At 40.1% G+C, this 14,933-nt stretch overlaps 1 protein-coding gene across 8 annotated transcripts in view; it reads right to left on the bottom strand.

Moving 5' to 3' along the window:
• Nucleotides 1-399: 399 nt before the first annotated feature.
• The window catches only part of PALLD (palladin, cytoskeletal associated protein), a 407,210-nt gene continuing 392,676 nt past the window's right edge, over nucleotides 400-14,933 (bottom strand). For 4 of the 8 annotated variants that reach the window (XM_080676510.1, XM_080676509.1, XM_080676508.1 and 1 more), the window contains 7 exons: nucleotides 12,687-12,781; nucleotides 10,136-10,268; nucleotides 7,546-7,753; nucleotides 4,716-4,881; nucleotides 4,072-4,205; nucleotides 3,878-3,923; nucleotides 576-2,736 (listed from right to left, as the gene is read on the bottom strand). In XM_080676510.1, coding sequence (XP_080532636.1) covers nucleotides 3,910-3,923; nucleotides 4,072-4,205; nucleotides 4,716-4,881; nucleotides 7,546-7,753; nucleotides 10,136-10,268; nucleotides 12,687-12,781 — 750 coding nt within the window. In that variant the 3' untranslated portion in view covers nucleotides 576-2,736; nucleotides 3,878-3,909. Of the gene's footprint in view, nucleotides 2,737-3,877; nucleotides 3,924-4,071; nucleotides 4,206-4,715; nucleotides 4,882-7,545; nucleotides 7,754-10,135; nucleotides 10,269-12,686; nucleotides 12,782-14,933 lie in introns of all 8 variants that reach the window. The other 4 variants (XM_080676507.1, XM_080676512.1, XM_080676513.1 and 1 more) reach the window with 1 other exon arrangement.

Here is a 14,933-nt window from a genome sequence, read left to right as displayed (position 1 = left end):
GTTTTCAGAATTCTAAGAGGGCTCCCACTCTCTCTCACTTGCTGTTGTACACTCACCTTCTCTCAGTTATGCTATCAAACACACATTGCTTTGAAGTGGTTTTGTAGACATAATTACGTCCCTAATCCAGTGGTTTTAGGAGGGATTATTTGAGTGGGCTTCACCTCATCAGGTCTTCCCTTGAAAGTGTTTGGGCCCCTGTAGCCAAGAGATTCAAAGAGTGTTGTCTCGAGGGAGATTCTCATTGCTGAGTTTGAAGGTGGCAAAGAATGCGAGTGGTCGGAGGAGTTGAGTGGCTCCTAGCGACAGACTCAGTGAGACTCATGTCCTGCATCTGTGAGGAACTGAGTTCTGTCATAACAACTTAAGCTGCAAAGAGGATCTTGAGCTCCAGATATGAACAATTTAGTAGATACATTTATTTTAGCCTTGTAAGACCCTGAGCAGAGAATCTAGACATATCGTGCCTGAAATTCTAACCGAGACCCGGGAACTAAGAAATGAGTATTGTTTTAAGCCTTGGTTTGCACTAATTTGTTACAGCAGCAATAGAAAACCAAAACAACTGAATATTTTGCTTCACAAAATTGCAACTATGATTTGTTAAATATTTATTGATGTTAAATCCACATTACACCAGCACAACAACCCAAAGTAGTATGATAGTACTATTTTTTTTATAAATACAACATAAAAGATGGCAAAATAATGCTACTTAATCCCAAACCCAGAAAATTAGCAAAAAGTCACATTCAGAAAAATTTGGCAAGTAAGATATGACATAGGTCATAGTACTACAATATAGGTAGGTCCATGAGGGACTTTGTATAGTATCTTAAGTTCCATATTAGTAATGCATATAAGTGTGGCCAGAGACGCTTGTACCACTGCATAGAACATCTGCCACCCAGTGCTCAAGCCTGTTAACCATTTCAAACCTGGTTGGTTGCTGTTCTTACAAAGAAGTAGAAAGCTGTACATGTGAAGCAGTAATATGAAATATATGGGGTGGTACACAGATAAAAAATTACTGTAAAAAATACTATGTATTGAATTGAGTAACTGAGCTTAGAGAGTTCAACATTTTTATTATAAATAATGAAAGATATATGTGTTTTGCATAAGGAATACAGTGTTTTCTTTTCATAGCAAAGTACCATTAAAACCTCATGTTTTATAAAATTAGGCCAAATTGTTGTTTCTTCTTTTTAAAGTTTATTGGTTCCGACTTAAAACCATCAAGTCTGGTCAGAGTCATCTCAGTCTAGCTGATGCAAAATCATATGCATTTAAAAATCAGTCTTTGCTGAGATGCCTTTACAAACTCCTCAGAACGGCGTGGCACCTTCTTAAAGCAAGGTTTCATGTGAGCAGGGATGTGAACTGGTATTTTCCATTCACCATGTCTTGGTGCAGTTGAAAAAAATACATTATGGCACAAACCTGTTTTTGTCTCTCCTAAGTCTCCATTTCCTTCAAGTAGACTAGATGCTACAGGCAATGTCTCTCTTAACACCAATCTTGCAGTCTCAGTCCATTGTCAACTTGCTCTAAACATCTAAAATCATCAACTACTACACAAACTCAGACACACTACATTTCCATAGCACAGATGCTCCAACTCCCAGCTGGCCCTAGATTCCCTGACTTGTGAATGGCTGTGTTTTTTCACCTACATGTGAGGTTAATTTTCAAGAAAACCAAAGAAAAGCCTGGCCTTTAACATGTCTCCTGCCCTTCTACTTTTATCTAAATGAGTCAATGTAGTAAGTATGTTGGTAGCCTTTTCCTTCGTTCTTCTCTCCTTCTTTCAAACTCCTGTTTCCTCCAAATGCTGTATGCCTTGGTTATTTTGGTGGTTTGGATGCCTTTCCTGGAATGGACTGTAATATATTTCTGCTCTATTCAGAATACTTTATATTATTTATATTTAAATTAGCCATTTAATATGGTTTGTAAATAAGCTTTCTACCTAGGTAGCATGAAAGGAAATAAGACACATAAAAAAAGGTCAAGAACTAAGGTGTTACCCTTATTAGAAAACACTTGACAGTATTATATTTAAGGCAAGTAATTCCCTCCTTATGATTTAATATAAAACAGTTTGCAAAGACAAGGCATTAACTTGGATTCTTTTCCGCTTCCTTTTCCATCCTTACATATTGCACTTGGTTCACTGTAGCTGTCTGGATACACTGCCACTTTAGAATCATTTTAGTATTTTTGTGGTACAATTGCTTCATGTTACGCATTGCACACTATCATGTTGTGTAGCACCTAAAGCTAGTGTTTAAAGGCTCTTTGATAATACGAATTGTGGTTACCGTTAGCATTTCAGACCACTTTAATCACAGCAATTCAAAAGTTTTCCTGTGCAACGTGTACATTTCTATCAGCATCTCCTACTTAAACTCTAAGTTTGGTATATCAAGTAAAAAAAATATTTTGGTTTCTTTTATTTCTTATAGTCAAAGGTATGGTTTTGCCTTTTACATAGTGACAAAGGCATATGCTGGTCAAGGCAAGGGTGTTTCAGTGTTTCAGCTTTAACAAGAATGTCGGATTACAGGTCCTCACTCTCCACCAGGCCGGCATTCAGTGTCAGGTGAGATGGGCTGGCTTCAGGCTGGAACGCTGCTTTGATGTCTAGTCCCTGGTCCGAAAGTGCTGCATAGCGACTGGCTGAGGGGCGTACTTTTTTTGGCTTGGTGCTCTGTGGCTGCTGATGCCACTGGGCTACAGAAACAAAAACAGGCGTTTTTAACCATGATTACTGGAAAGCCCTTAGATGTTTCAAGTAAATACATGTATTTGACACACTCCAGGCACATGTTCCTTATGAAGACTGGACACACTGATGGTAGAAATCCTAAAATTTAAGAATAGTTTTGCATTTTATTCATAGGTTGCCGAGTTACTGTCTGTACAGGGTATTGGGACTATAACAGCTGGATAATAAAGACCAAGTGTAGTTTATTTTTATTTGAAAATAAATATTTGCTGGGGCACAGGGAATCCTTTGAGGTAGTCTCTATCAGGGGTCCTCAAACTTTTTAAACAGGGGGCCAGTTCACTGTCCCTCAGACCGTTGGAGGGCCGGACTATAGTTTAAAAAAAAAACTATGAACAAATTCCTATGCGCACTGCGGGCCCGGGACGAGTCGGCTGCTAAGCAGGACAGGCAGCAGCACCCGGCGGGCCGGATAAATGTCCTTGGCGGGCCGCATGTGGCCCACGGGCCGTAGTTTGAGGACCCCTGCCTAAGTTTTCTAATTTACCTCCCTCCTCTTTTTTAATTTTCAGAGTTCATAATGTATAAATGCCACAATAATTAGAGTAGTTTGGTCTTCTGGATGGATCTTTTAACAGTGATCTATAGAAAGGAATTGGGCAGTCGGTAAAGTTGAGGTTACTTATTTTCTGAAAAACCTCACGCAGTTATTTCTCATTTAAGAAGAGATAAGTTCTTAAATTTTTCTAGTGGTTTTCTCTATGTCAATAGATCACATAATGCTATTGTACTAGTTTGTAAATTCAATAAACTGATTTTATTTACATTTAAGATGCATAATCACAAATCTGTTGTTCAGCTGCTTAAGATATATTGAGAAAAGCACTAAGCCACAAAAGTATGCATTCCAGGATCAGTGGTACACACACTCAGAGTGCAATAAGACATTGTAATACGATTGTAATATAAAGAAATGTTAAAAAAAAAAGGCAGTCATTTGCAAAACACAGTAACAAGCGTCATGTGAAAAACATGTGGTTATGCCTTTGCCTACGGTTAACGCCTAAGGTATGCTTGGGTAAGGAAGCCACAACTGACTAGCCAACATGCATAGTTTGCTAATAATGCAAAGTTTCTGCATGATACTTGGGTGTTTGTTCTCCTGGTGTAGTTCACTATTAATGTCGAGAAACTATAAATAGAAAGAGAAAGAACAATATGAAATTTTTGGCAGGAAAACACTAGTTTATAAGATTAAATAGCAGTAATGTGATTCACTGTGCAGACGCCAGGTTTTCCTAATGTAATGGATAGATGCAATAATATGGAGTGGCACTCACTGTAAACGTCCAGCCTGGCGGTGCAGGATACAATCCCGGCTTCGTTCTTGGCTGACACGGTGTACCACCCGGCGTCTTCTTTTGTGGCTCCCTGAATGAGCAGGCAGATGTAGCCATGATTGTCCTGGTGCATGCTGGAGAAAAGGATAAGGCCATTAGGGTTCCAAATTTGTAAAAAGTGGCTTTGAACACGAAGCATCATTTTTAATTAGGTCATTAGAAACAGAATAGTGTGAGCAGGCGATAATAGGGTCTTACTTATTCTGGAGAGGCTGCCAGCCCCATTAAAGTTAATGGGAGAGAAGAGCAGACGTCAAGAGGTTGAATAAATCTGCACACTTAATTTCTAGTTAAGGATCTGCCTTTACCAAACCACTGAATAGTTTCTATCACCATTGCAGCAAATGAATTCATCTTTTCTTTTAGGTATAAAGATAAACACAAAAAAATCACCATGAGATTAAATTAGAACGTGCTTCATCACATACCATTATAGCTTCTTTCTAAAGGCTTAATTACACATTAGAGAGTGATTTTTGTTTTGGATGTCATCAGTAGCATGACTCCCACACAGATTTACGTGCTATGTGAACCGTATTTTCTACTTATCATTAGGATTAGATTAATTCGTCCTGTAGTCTCACCTCACTCGGTCAGTGCTGTGAGTGAGTGATTCATTTTCTTTCTTCCAAAATATCTGAGGTGGTGGCACTCCTGAAACACGGCATTCCAGTCTCACTGGGTACCCGTCAGCAACGCCGGTGTTCTGCAGCTTCTCGATAAACACGGGGGGTTTGTGTGCCTCTTTAGCTAAGAAAACACGACACGAATGATTTTATCAGTGATAGATGAAAGGAGCACTACGAAGAATTCAGAAGCTTTTTGAAATACTCCTTGAATGGATCTTTTATGATACTATTTGTCACTTCAGAGGTGGCACGATGCTAGTCCTCTCTCCACATTATTCTCTCACCAAGGAAGGTTACTATGCTTCATCCCACTCATTTGTTTCCTCAATGAATTCAAGCCTGACAGGCCCACGCAGTCCACTGGCCATCTGCTCCACAGAATGCCTTTCTGACAGAATGTGTGAGACTCCGAAAGTCATTGCCAGCAGCTGGGATGGCTTCACTGCTAATAGTGACCACACAGGCCAGCCGTTACCAACCACTGCCACCTAGTGGTGCTGAGGAGGACACATGTATCTAGGAATTTGATCCACTTTAATTTCTCTCCCTGCTATCTGAAATGTTTGCTATGAAGATTCTGAAACTTTGTAAGTGATGGCTTCAGTGAGAAGTACTGTAGGATTTAAAAGGGGAAACATAAAGGAGAGGCATTTTCATCTAACTTTAGCAGCTTTAACTAGTTACCTATAAATTACAGATTCCAATTTGTATTTGAAGGGCTATAAAAAGACCTTGAAGGAAGGATCACTTCATTAGTCTGAAAATTCAGAACTGACTGTTAATAACACTCTAATATCACCATCCAATGGGAAATTGTTTTCTTGGATCTGAGGTAGAAACAATTTCAGAGAAAATAAGGTTTAGTTTTATTTTCTTCTGAGCTACCAATAATTAATTTGAGGATACATGTCTTTCTCCACCATTTTCTACCTTCTGGAGTAATAAATATATCAAAGCAAAGCTAAGGGAAAAACAGGTGAAGATGATAAACATTGCATCTGAAATTTTCAAGTACCCAACCAAGACCATCTAAAAAGTATTTTTTATTGATGAAGGAGAGAGAAACATCAGTGATAAAAATCATTGATCGGCTGTCTCCTGTATGCCCCTTACTGGGGATCAAGCCTGCAACCTGGGCATGTGCCCCGACAGGGAATAGAGCCATGACCTCCTGGTTCATAGGTTGACGCTCAACCACTGAGCGACACTGGCTGGAGTAGAGGGTAGTATTTTTATTGGACTTTACATGGTTACTTGATCTAGGCTATTTTGGGGGAGTAGGAACAGACCCCACTTAGTATTCTTTCTGGACCCAGTTTTGAAGAGTGTAAAATGTATAAAAAATGTCTTAATGTCATAGCTATTCTCCATTAAGAGTAGGTAGCAGCTACCATTGCAGAGCATTGCTATGGAGGGTACTGGTGAAGCAGAGCTTCATAGATTTAATCCTTATAAAACATGTGAGGCATCATGTTCCCCATTTTTCATATGGAGAAATGAAGCAGCAGAGTTTTATATATGCCCAAGGACACAACTAGTAAGCGAGAGCTAGGATATGGCATCAGAGATTTTTCTTCCAGTTACTATGCGCTCCATGTTCTAACGGAGATGTCTCTTGGAGCTCAAGGGTCAGTCCTGAGGACAGGCAGCACATTTAATAGGAGAAAACCAAAGGATTTAGTCTGATGAGGGAGAATTAGAGAAATGAGGGAAATCAATCCTAGTGCATAGTATACTGAATACTGCACACAAAAGTATAAAGCATGGCTAACACATAGCACCATAGTCCACATATTGACTGCTACTATATTTCCTCAAAGAACTCAGTGGCTCTCGGTGTTTGGAAGAGCACTAGGAGTCAGCAGACCTTTTGAGACTGGCCCTTAGTTGACTAATGGGACCCGGGCAAATCACTTAATCTCTCTAATTTCCACATCCCTAAAAATAGGATGAACATTTGCTCTATCTCATAGGGCTGTTGTAAGTACTAATTGAGATAATGTACATGAGGAATAAACATTGTTTCTTTTTTTACAAGAAGAGATATCAGAATCTTATGTTCAACTCCTAAGGATGGTATAAACCTTTCCATAAATACACTGTCCTTATCTAAGGGTAAGACTTCATATAACAATACTTTTACAAAGTTTACCAAACAGTATAATCAATTTAAAGGCAATTCTGAGTTTAATGTGACTATGATATTGGGGATAATGAAATGCTTAAAATTTTGGATTTTGAAATTGGTATACAGTAGGTCCTCGGGTTACGTCGGATCAAAACATAAAGCTCATATGTGCATACGTCGAAATGACGGAACTTTTATTTTTTTATAAATAAATGGGAGATGGCGATGTAACCCAAGGACTGCCTGTATGTTACTTTAAAAGCTGAGTCTATCTTCAGAACTTCACGCATAAGCAAATTCTTATACATCAAGTTTGGTCCTTGGAGCCCGTGCTGCTGCTTACTGCCCTTTCCTTCTGTAACACTGAGGGTCAGCACATACACAAAAGTAGGATGACCCAGAAAAGCCCAAATCCCTTTCTCTCTTGGCCAGGCTAGTGGGAGAAGGAAAAAATAAATAATAATGGCTACACTGAAGAAAAATTAGTTTCTGATTTGCTAAGCCTTACAACCTGCCCTAATTAGCTATTTTGATGATACAATCTGTTTTTCAGCAGTTTGAATTATTCTCCATATTGGTTACTGATGTAGGATTAGTTCACATTTCTAAATCTGATGGTCATTCTTGGAGAGAGGAAGGATTCGCAGCTGGGCCTACCTGCAACCACAAGCTCCAGGCTGAACGAGTTCTGTCCTGCTCGGTTAGTGGCTATACACGTGTAGATGCCAGCATCTCGCGATGTGACGGGCTCTATGATCAGAGAGTGCACCCCATTCTCACGTACAAGCATCTTGTGAGCACTGTCAGGGCGGACTGGCTTTCCATCTAGTTGCCAGCTTAGATCTGGGGTTGGCAACCCACTGACCTAAACCAGAAAGAAAATGCATATAAATTTCTTTAATATTAAAACAATGAAATCAAGAGCTAAGAAACCATCATAAATTCCTCCCTTGGTAGTACAAAAGATGGCTTTTAGTATCAGCTCAGGTTCTTTTTTGCTTAAAACCTTTCAGTGGCTTCCTAAGCACTTGTGAGCTCACTTTTAAACATTTCTTATAGAGCAAACTAGAGAAATGGGGATTTAAAACAAACTGTCATCCTCTTCCCTCACCAAGGGTTATCAAGATTACTGGGATGATGTCAGCGTAGGGCCCTGAGCTCTTTGATAAAAAGATGTCCTACCAGAATAACTGTAACAGATACTCATGTGGCATTTATACACTATGAAGCTTCTCGTCAAAGAGTTGTCATAGCTGTGGAGACGGTGGTGCATCCATCAGCAAATAAGGCTACTACTATTATTTGATAATCCTTGAAACTAATAAGAACAATACAAAGTCACCCAGAAAGCCATATCAACAAATTAGCATCACAATGGAAACATCATAAAATCTTGAGACCATGACAATTGTATAGACCAGAGATCAGACAAAACCACATTTAATTGCTAATCACAAGTTGTGCTGTGAAAGGTAGGGATGGCTGCCATCTGTCAACTCTTCAAGCCTTGCATATGAATGAGGAGAAAAACACTCCTAAGGAAGGCCTTTGTACCCAGAGCATAGTTACTAGCGGGGAATTACATACAGAAAGATGTCAGCTGGACTGCAAAACGATTTTTTTGAAGGCCCAGCTCTGCCAAAATCAGCCAGAGAACTCATAAATTCTCTTCCTGCTGCGTGATACTCATTTCTACTTCCTAAAAGATGCCTCTCCCCACATGTCACAAAGGTCTAGAGCAGGGGTGGGCAAACTTTTTGACTCGAGGGCCACATGGGTTCTTAAACTGGACCGGAGGGCCGGAACAAAAGCATGGATGCAGTGTTTGTGTGAACTAATATAAATTCAAAGTAAAGGAGCGGAGGGGAGAGCAAGAGAACCGGATAGAACAGCCGGATCCGGCCCGCGGGCTGTAGTTTGCCCACGGCTGGTCTAGAGAATTTAAAGGAGGAATGTTAAGTACATTTAAATTACTGGTCAAAAGGATGCAGAGATTTGGAAGCCAACAGCAGTAGTTAGGCCGCATGGCTTCTGAGAGGGTCACGCTCTTACTTTCTCCCATCTGTCCACCCCCTACCCCAGCTCTCCACATACACCGTGTTCCCTGTTGAAGGCCACTGGAAGTGGAATGTAGAAAGAGGGAGTGGATACTTGTGGTCAGGTTCCAGGCCTTTCCCAAGTGTAGAAATAAAGTGGCTCTGCTTGTTCCCACTGTACTAGGTGAGAACCCAGACAAGCAGGACCGTGTCCTGCTGAGGCCACAGTGTGTGTAGGAGGAGAGAAGCCTAAAGCACTGTGTACTCTCAGCCCACCTCATTCACAGTGCTCCTGTGCCAGTGGACAGAGTTGAAGGCAAAGGGAAAACGCTGGATTCTACTACCCCTTTTCTAATCCCAACTTTCTTGGTTGCATAAGTAAAGAAAGCCTGATCTCAGGAATTTAAGGTCATTATAATCAGGTCATAATTTAAATTGATCATTTAAATCTTTTTATACTTTTATACAAGATATCATTTTTGTACAAAGTGCTTTCCTAGGAGATAGTGCCACGTGGGAAAGCTTAAATATATTGATTTACTTTTTGTAAAAACAAACTGCCCAAATCCTTTAAATCCACATTTGTGCTTTGCAATCCCAAAGAGAACCAGCAGAGGGAGCCTAAATAATGTTTCAAAACCTTATCCATATTTAAGAGCTAAAATTTAAATTTAAGATCAATAAGTAATGGGGAAAACAAACAAAAAGTTTTCCAGAGCAGTGGTTTTTAAACATTTTTTGCCTTAAGCTCTTTTGAGAAATGGATGAAAGCTTTATCACACACACTTGTGTGCAATTTCAGAGTTCACACATGCAGTAAAACCTGGCCTCCCAGAGTTCAGAAGCCCTGCTGTAAAATGGGTGAAAGACGGCTGTCACTCTCATTTCTCTTAGAAATGCCATATGACTGATTAATACATTTATTATTTCAACAAAATGAGAAAGGATAAAACCTCCCAGGGGCTTTCCAGAACATTGTATATGGGGCCCTAAGGAATGAACATATTTACTGAATGTTTAAAAGTGAAGGAAAAGAATGATTCAAAACAGTATATACATATCCCATATATGTCACTGCTTTTTCTTTCTCTTAAGCTGGAACACATATTCAAGATGTCTATTTTACATAACTTTCCCAAAAGAAACTAAAGAGAAATGGCAGTGAGGGGAGAAGGGAGATGATCGATTTATAGACAATGGAAAACTCTTACTTTGCAGTCCATTCTGCAGAGTTTTCCTTCTTGCACAGTCAGGTTTCCAGGAGCCTGCAAGAAGTGAGGTCTGAAGAACCGCTCCTGGATGGGTTCATTTTCATCTCCACTGTCCCTGGATCTAGAACGAGGCCTTAGAACAGGATAAATGGTAGACATAGTTATTTCCAGGCTCTTAGTCATCTGTTGTTTTTCTTTAAAATAACACATCTATATATATAATAGAGAAATATGCTAATTAACTGTGATGCCATAACGGGTCGACCGGACAGGAGGAGGTTGTGCAAGCAGCGTTGGGGGTGCGGCGGCAGGGGCCTCTGCGCGCCTGCACTGGGGGAGGGTCTGGTCAGCAGCCGCCCGGGGAGCCAGGCAGGGCCGGACCGGTGACTCCAGGGTGGGCGGCGCAGCCTGACAGCAGGGCCTGCTTGGCCGTAGCCGTGGTGACCTGCGAGCAGGCAAGTGTGCCCGCCCGCAGGCAGCACCTAGCAGGGCCCGCTTGGCCGTCACTGCTGTGACCTGGGAGCAGGCAAGCGTGGCCCACGGACAGCACCCAGCAGGGCCTGCTTGCCCATTGTCACGGTGTGGAGCAGGCAGGCCCCGCAGAGAGCAGAGAACCATGGGGAGTGAGCCTAAGCTGTCAGTAGGACATCCTCTGAGGGCTCCCAGATTGGAGAGGGGGGAAGGCCAGGCTGAGGGACCCCCCCTCCCCCGTACATGAATTTCATGCACTGGGCCTCTAGTGGGGTAATAATATAATACCCTTGCCTGATTTCTACCCCCAAGGTTTACATATAAAAACGTCAGCAAAGCAAAATCTTGTTTCATTTAGAAATTTCTTATAAATTTAAAGTTTGCTAATTGCACATCTTACACAATTCTGCTCTCCTAATCTTAAAGCTAGTATAAATCATAAAAGGGGAAATTGAAGAAAATGGTATATTTTATATTAATGTTTTTTACCTAAATAAATATTTTGAAAGCTGTATGAGAAATAGCAGTAGCTGTTGCTCATTTATTTATCACCAATTCTTTTTCAACAGAAATTACTGTAACTTTCTACTGTGATTTTAAATGTATGGAAAATTAAGTTTATTATTTTATGAAAATTTAATATCTTTAGAATCAAAATTCCTTCTCATATTAACCAGGAAAACAAACTGCATTTTTAAGGCAGGTTTTCTTTTATATTGGTTATCCATGTACTAAGGACACTTTTTTTCTTAGTTTCAAATAATGTGCAAATCTCCCAGATCTTGTGCTTCTCTCTTGTTTTTAAGTAGGTTGCCAGAGGCATCTTTAAGAGCAATACAATTTTAAAGTAAGGGCAGGGAAGACTTAAGAAAAGAGCAAAATGTTGAATGCAAATTCTGCCTGTAATCATTAGAAAGTAAGTTTAAAAACACTTCACTAGAAAAAGTAAGAGTGGAACAAATGAAAGACTGGTATAATAGGTTAATGATTATCAGCTTTTTAATATAGTTTACTCACTACAAATACAGATTTTTGAACAGAGTGCTTTTCTAGGAGACAGTGGTACATGGGAAAGCTTAGATATATTGAAGACCATAAGAAAAGCAGAAGAAAATAATACAAGAGAATGGATATGCCAATAAATATGTGTGTGTGCAGCCATAGATACAGGCCTAGGATCCTGTGAACAGATGTTGCCACAAAAAAGTTAGATTTGCACATGTTTAGGTGCCCAAGTTGGCCTTTTCAAATGCTGCACAAAGGGCTCTGTGGGTCCGATCACATGAGGCATCACAGACACACCATTTGTTTGGTGCTTACTCAGTTCTTCCTGGTGCTTTCTATGAGCCTCATGTAGTATTTGTTCTTTTCATCAAGGGTGTTTGCATCTGTGGCCCCTAGTTTACCGGCATGCTCCGTCTATAAAATATTTAAATAGGAACCCAGATGACAGACTGGTTGACTTATCATATTCTTTCCTAAGTGCAAATGTGTTACTGAGAAGTAATACCCTTTCCTCAGCCCTGCTCATCAGCATCCTTACATAAACTCAGGGCTACTAGGAATGGAAAGCACACATTATTGTTAACATATTTGTTGAGCATTTAAAATATGAAAAATATTACCTGTAAGGTTAGGTCTAAAATAAACTGTTTTGAATGAAGTATCTGAAAAGTGAACACTCACAAGTCAGCGGTTTTAAGAAACCTTAGTGGCAATAATTCATAATGGTCAATCCATACAGCTCTTGGTTTTGAACATTCGTGTAGCATTTACTAGTATTTTCGTGCCATGTAAAGATGCTGAGTTTTGCTTTCCTCATGTGTGAAGTGGGCCCTATTAAACAAACTAGTGATGGTGTATCTGAGCAGGCTTAGCACACTTTGGTAAATGTTTGCTCCCTTCCTCTTTCTGAAGTGCAAAGTAGCGTAGTCAAGGAGCCATAACTGTATACACTTTAAGGTTATATTCACATTCTGTCTTTAGCTATGTGACTTTTATGGTCACCATAATTCTAAGAGTGTTGAACTTACAGTAATAAAATAATAGTGACACTTGTGGAAAGGAACATCTGAAATACCTTCTGACATGAGGAAGGCCCGAGGGAGAGCGGGGACTGCGACCTCTCTGGTTGACAGCCTGTACCATTAGCCGTCCAGTACAACTTATGCGGCCCTGTTGGAGACATCAGGAGAAGAAGTTAGTTGCTATGCAAAATAACCGTCCATTCTCCTATTCTCCATAGCAAATCAATGTGCCATGTTAGTGATGACGCCACCCCTTCTCAGAAATGTGCTTTCCCTGGGTTCAGTAAGCTTTACTGTTTTATCTGGGATGGTATTTAAAATGACAGCCTCACTAGATTAACTGTGATCTGCTAAGGTCTCCCTAACACAGGAAGCTGAGTTGTAAAATACAGCAGCAGGACATCACCGTCCTGTGATGATTCCACTTTCACGGTCAAATAACTACTGGTTGTAGCTAATTTTGAAATCAAACTACATGATTTTAGTTTTCTGTTAGATCTTCTCAGTAATATATTTAATAAATATTAGTAGTATCCCTTCCAAAAACCACATAGTAAAAGAGATGGTAACATGAGCATTATGAAGTAAGTATGCACAGGGATGACAAGGAGAGCATAATGAGTATGGGATGCCATGTTGGCATGAAATGAACGGGTTTGAGATTTGAAGACTGGAAGCAGTTAAGTACCTAAAATGTGTGGGTCATATGATAAGGGCCTATCTAATGAAAAGCTATATTTTATCTCTGAAATTTGGCAACTGAAAATTTGATAAATGCTGTCATATGGATAGACAAAAGTAGTATTTACAAGACCCACATGACATGAATAAACCACCCACTGTTACTCTGGCTTTTTGTTTTAGCCCTTTCTCCTAAAATTTCCCACTATTATAAGCAGAATAGCAGACTAGATGATTTTCTTCCTCCACTCTCTCAGCTCCCAGGAGAATGAGCAGATGTACTTATAAATTCAGATAATGGCCAAAAGTGAACAGCAAGGAAGGAAAAATGAGAAGCCGATTTATCATGGATTAGACTAGGGCAGTGGTCAGCAAGCTCATTAGTCAACAGAGCGGCAAACTGCAGATGTGGCTCGCAAGCCGCAGTTTGCCGACCAGTGGACTAGGGAATTCTCTCTCAAGGTTGAAGAGTAGCCCCCATGTGCCTTTATAGGCAAAATTTACCATTGACTCCTATTTTCATTCCAAGCTGCCAATACAGACAGGTTGCAGAAGCAAGAGGTGCTCTGTATAGTCTAAAGAACTGCTCTCCGAGTTCTCCCTGAGCCCGGGCTGGGATGAGGGCGAGGACACTGGTAGAGGGAACACAGGAAAGAACCCATAGCAGGGTGTAGGGAGAGGCAGGGACCCAGGTAGTGGGGTCTCCAGATCTTCCCAGAGCCGGGACTTCTTGAGGGCCATTACCACTCAGAAAAGGCCGAGAGGTGTAATGTGGACAAGTGGAATGTAATACAGGAGAAGAATCAGGAATCACCCAATAGCATGAGGTGGTCATATGAAGCACTCTCAAGTAGTCTTTATACCATTAGACATGTAAATTCCTCTAGCACTCACAATATTTGCTGTCAAGGTCACAGTTAAAAACATGACTTTTTCTGAAAATTTCCAGGGAGATGTGAAATATAACATTATGAAGAGGAATTATTTCTAACTTAGATTAATTGTAGCTGAAGTTCAGGCCGCATCATATAAATTCTCGTGTGCCGAGTTCTTGGCAAGCACTTGATTCCCTAAGCTAGCTTGAAATCTGAAAATTAATTTCATCCAACCCTTCCAAATCTATACCTGCCGTAGAAATCTAAAGGTGACTTGCTTAGAAGACACCCGTTATAAATTACCCGTCTGACGCATCCTGCTAGGTACTTTAACAAATGAACATGTAAGAGCCATGATTCTTTTTGGAGCCTGAGGACAAGACAGGGTATGGTTTGTTCTACACAAATACTGTAAACTGTACTGACATATGGGATATGGCTCCCTTGTTTGCTTTGCTGCTTACAAATAACTTTAATTTGAATAGATTAAAATAAATTTGTATAATCTGGATAGATTTTCTCCCTTGTGTTTTAAAACCCAGAGTATCCACAAGGGAAGTTAATATTAACGAATCATTTATGTAAGTTAGAAAAAAAATCCTCTAGCCTGGATTTGAGTCTTGGCTTTCTTAAAACTTCAAGCAAATCACTGATTTTATTTAAGCCTTTGTTTCTTCTTCTGTAAAAACTGAGGTCTGGCTTATAAGGATCTTGTAAAGATTAATGATATCACCAAAGATGATA

This window comes from Plecotus auritus (genome assembly GCF_963455305.1).
Source record: "Plecotus auritus genome assembly, chromosome: 6".
Taxonomy (NCBI): domain Eukaryota; kingdom Metazoa; phylum Chordata; class Mammalia; order Chiroptera; family Vespertilionidae; genus Plecotus; species Plecotus auritus.
The sequence above is the reverse complement of the archived record's forward strand: the minus strand, read 5'-3'. Positions and strand labels throughout refer to the sequence as shown.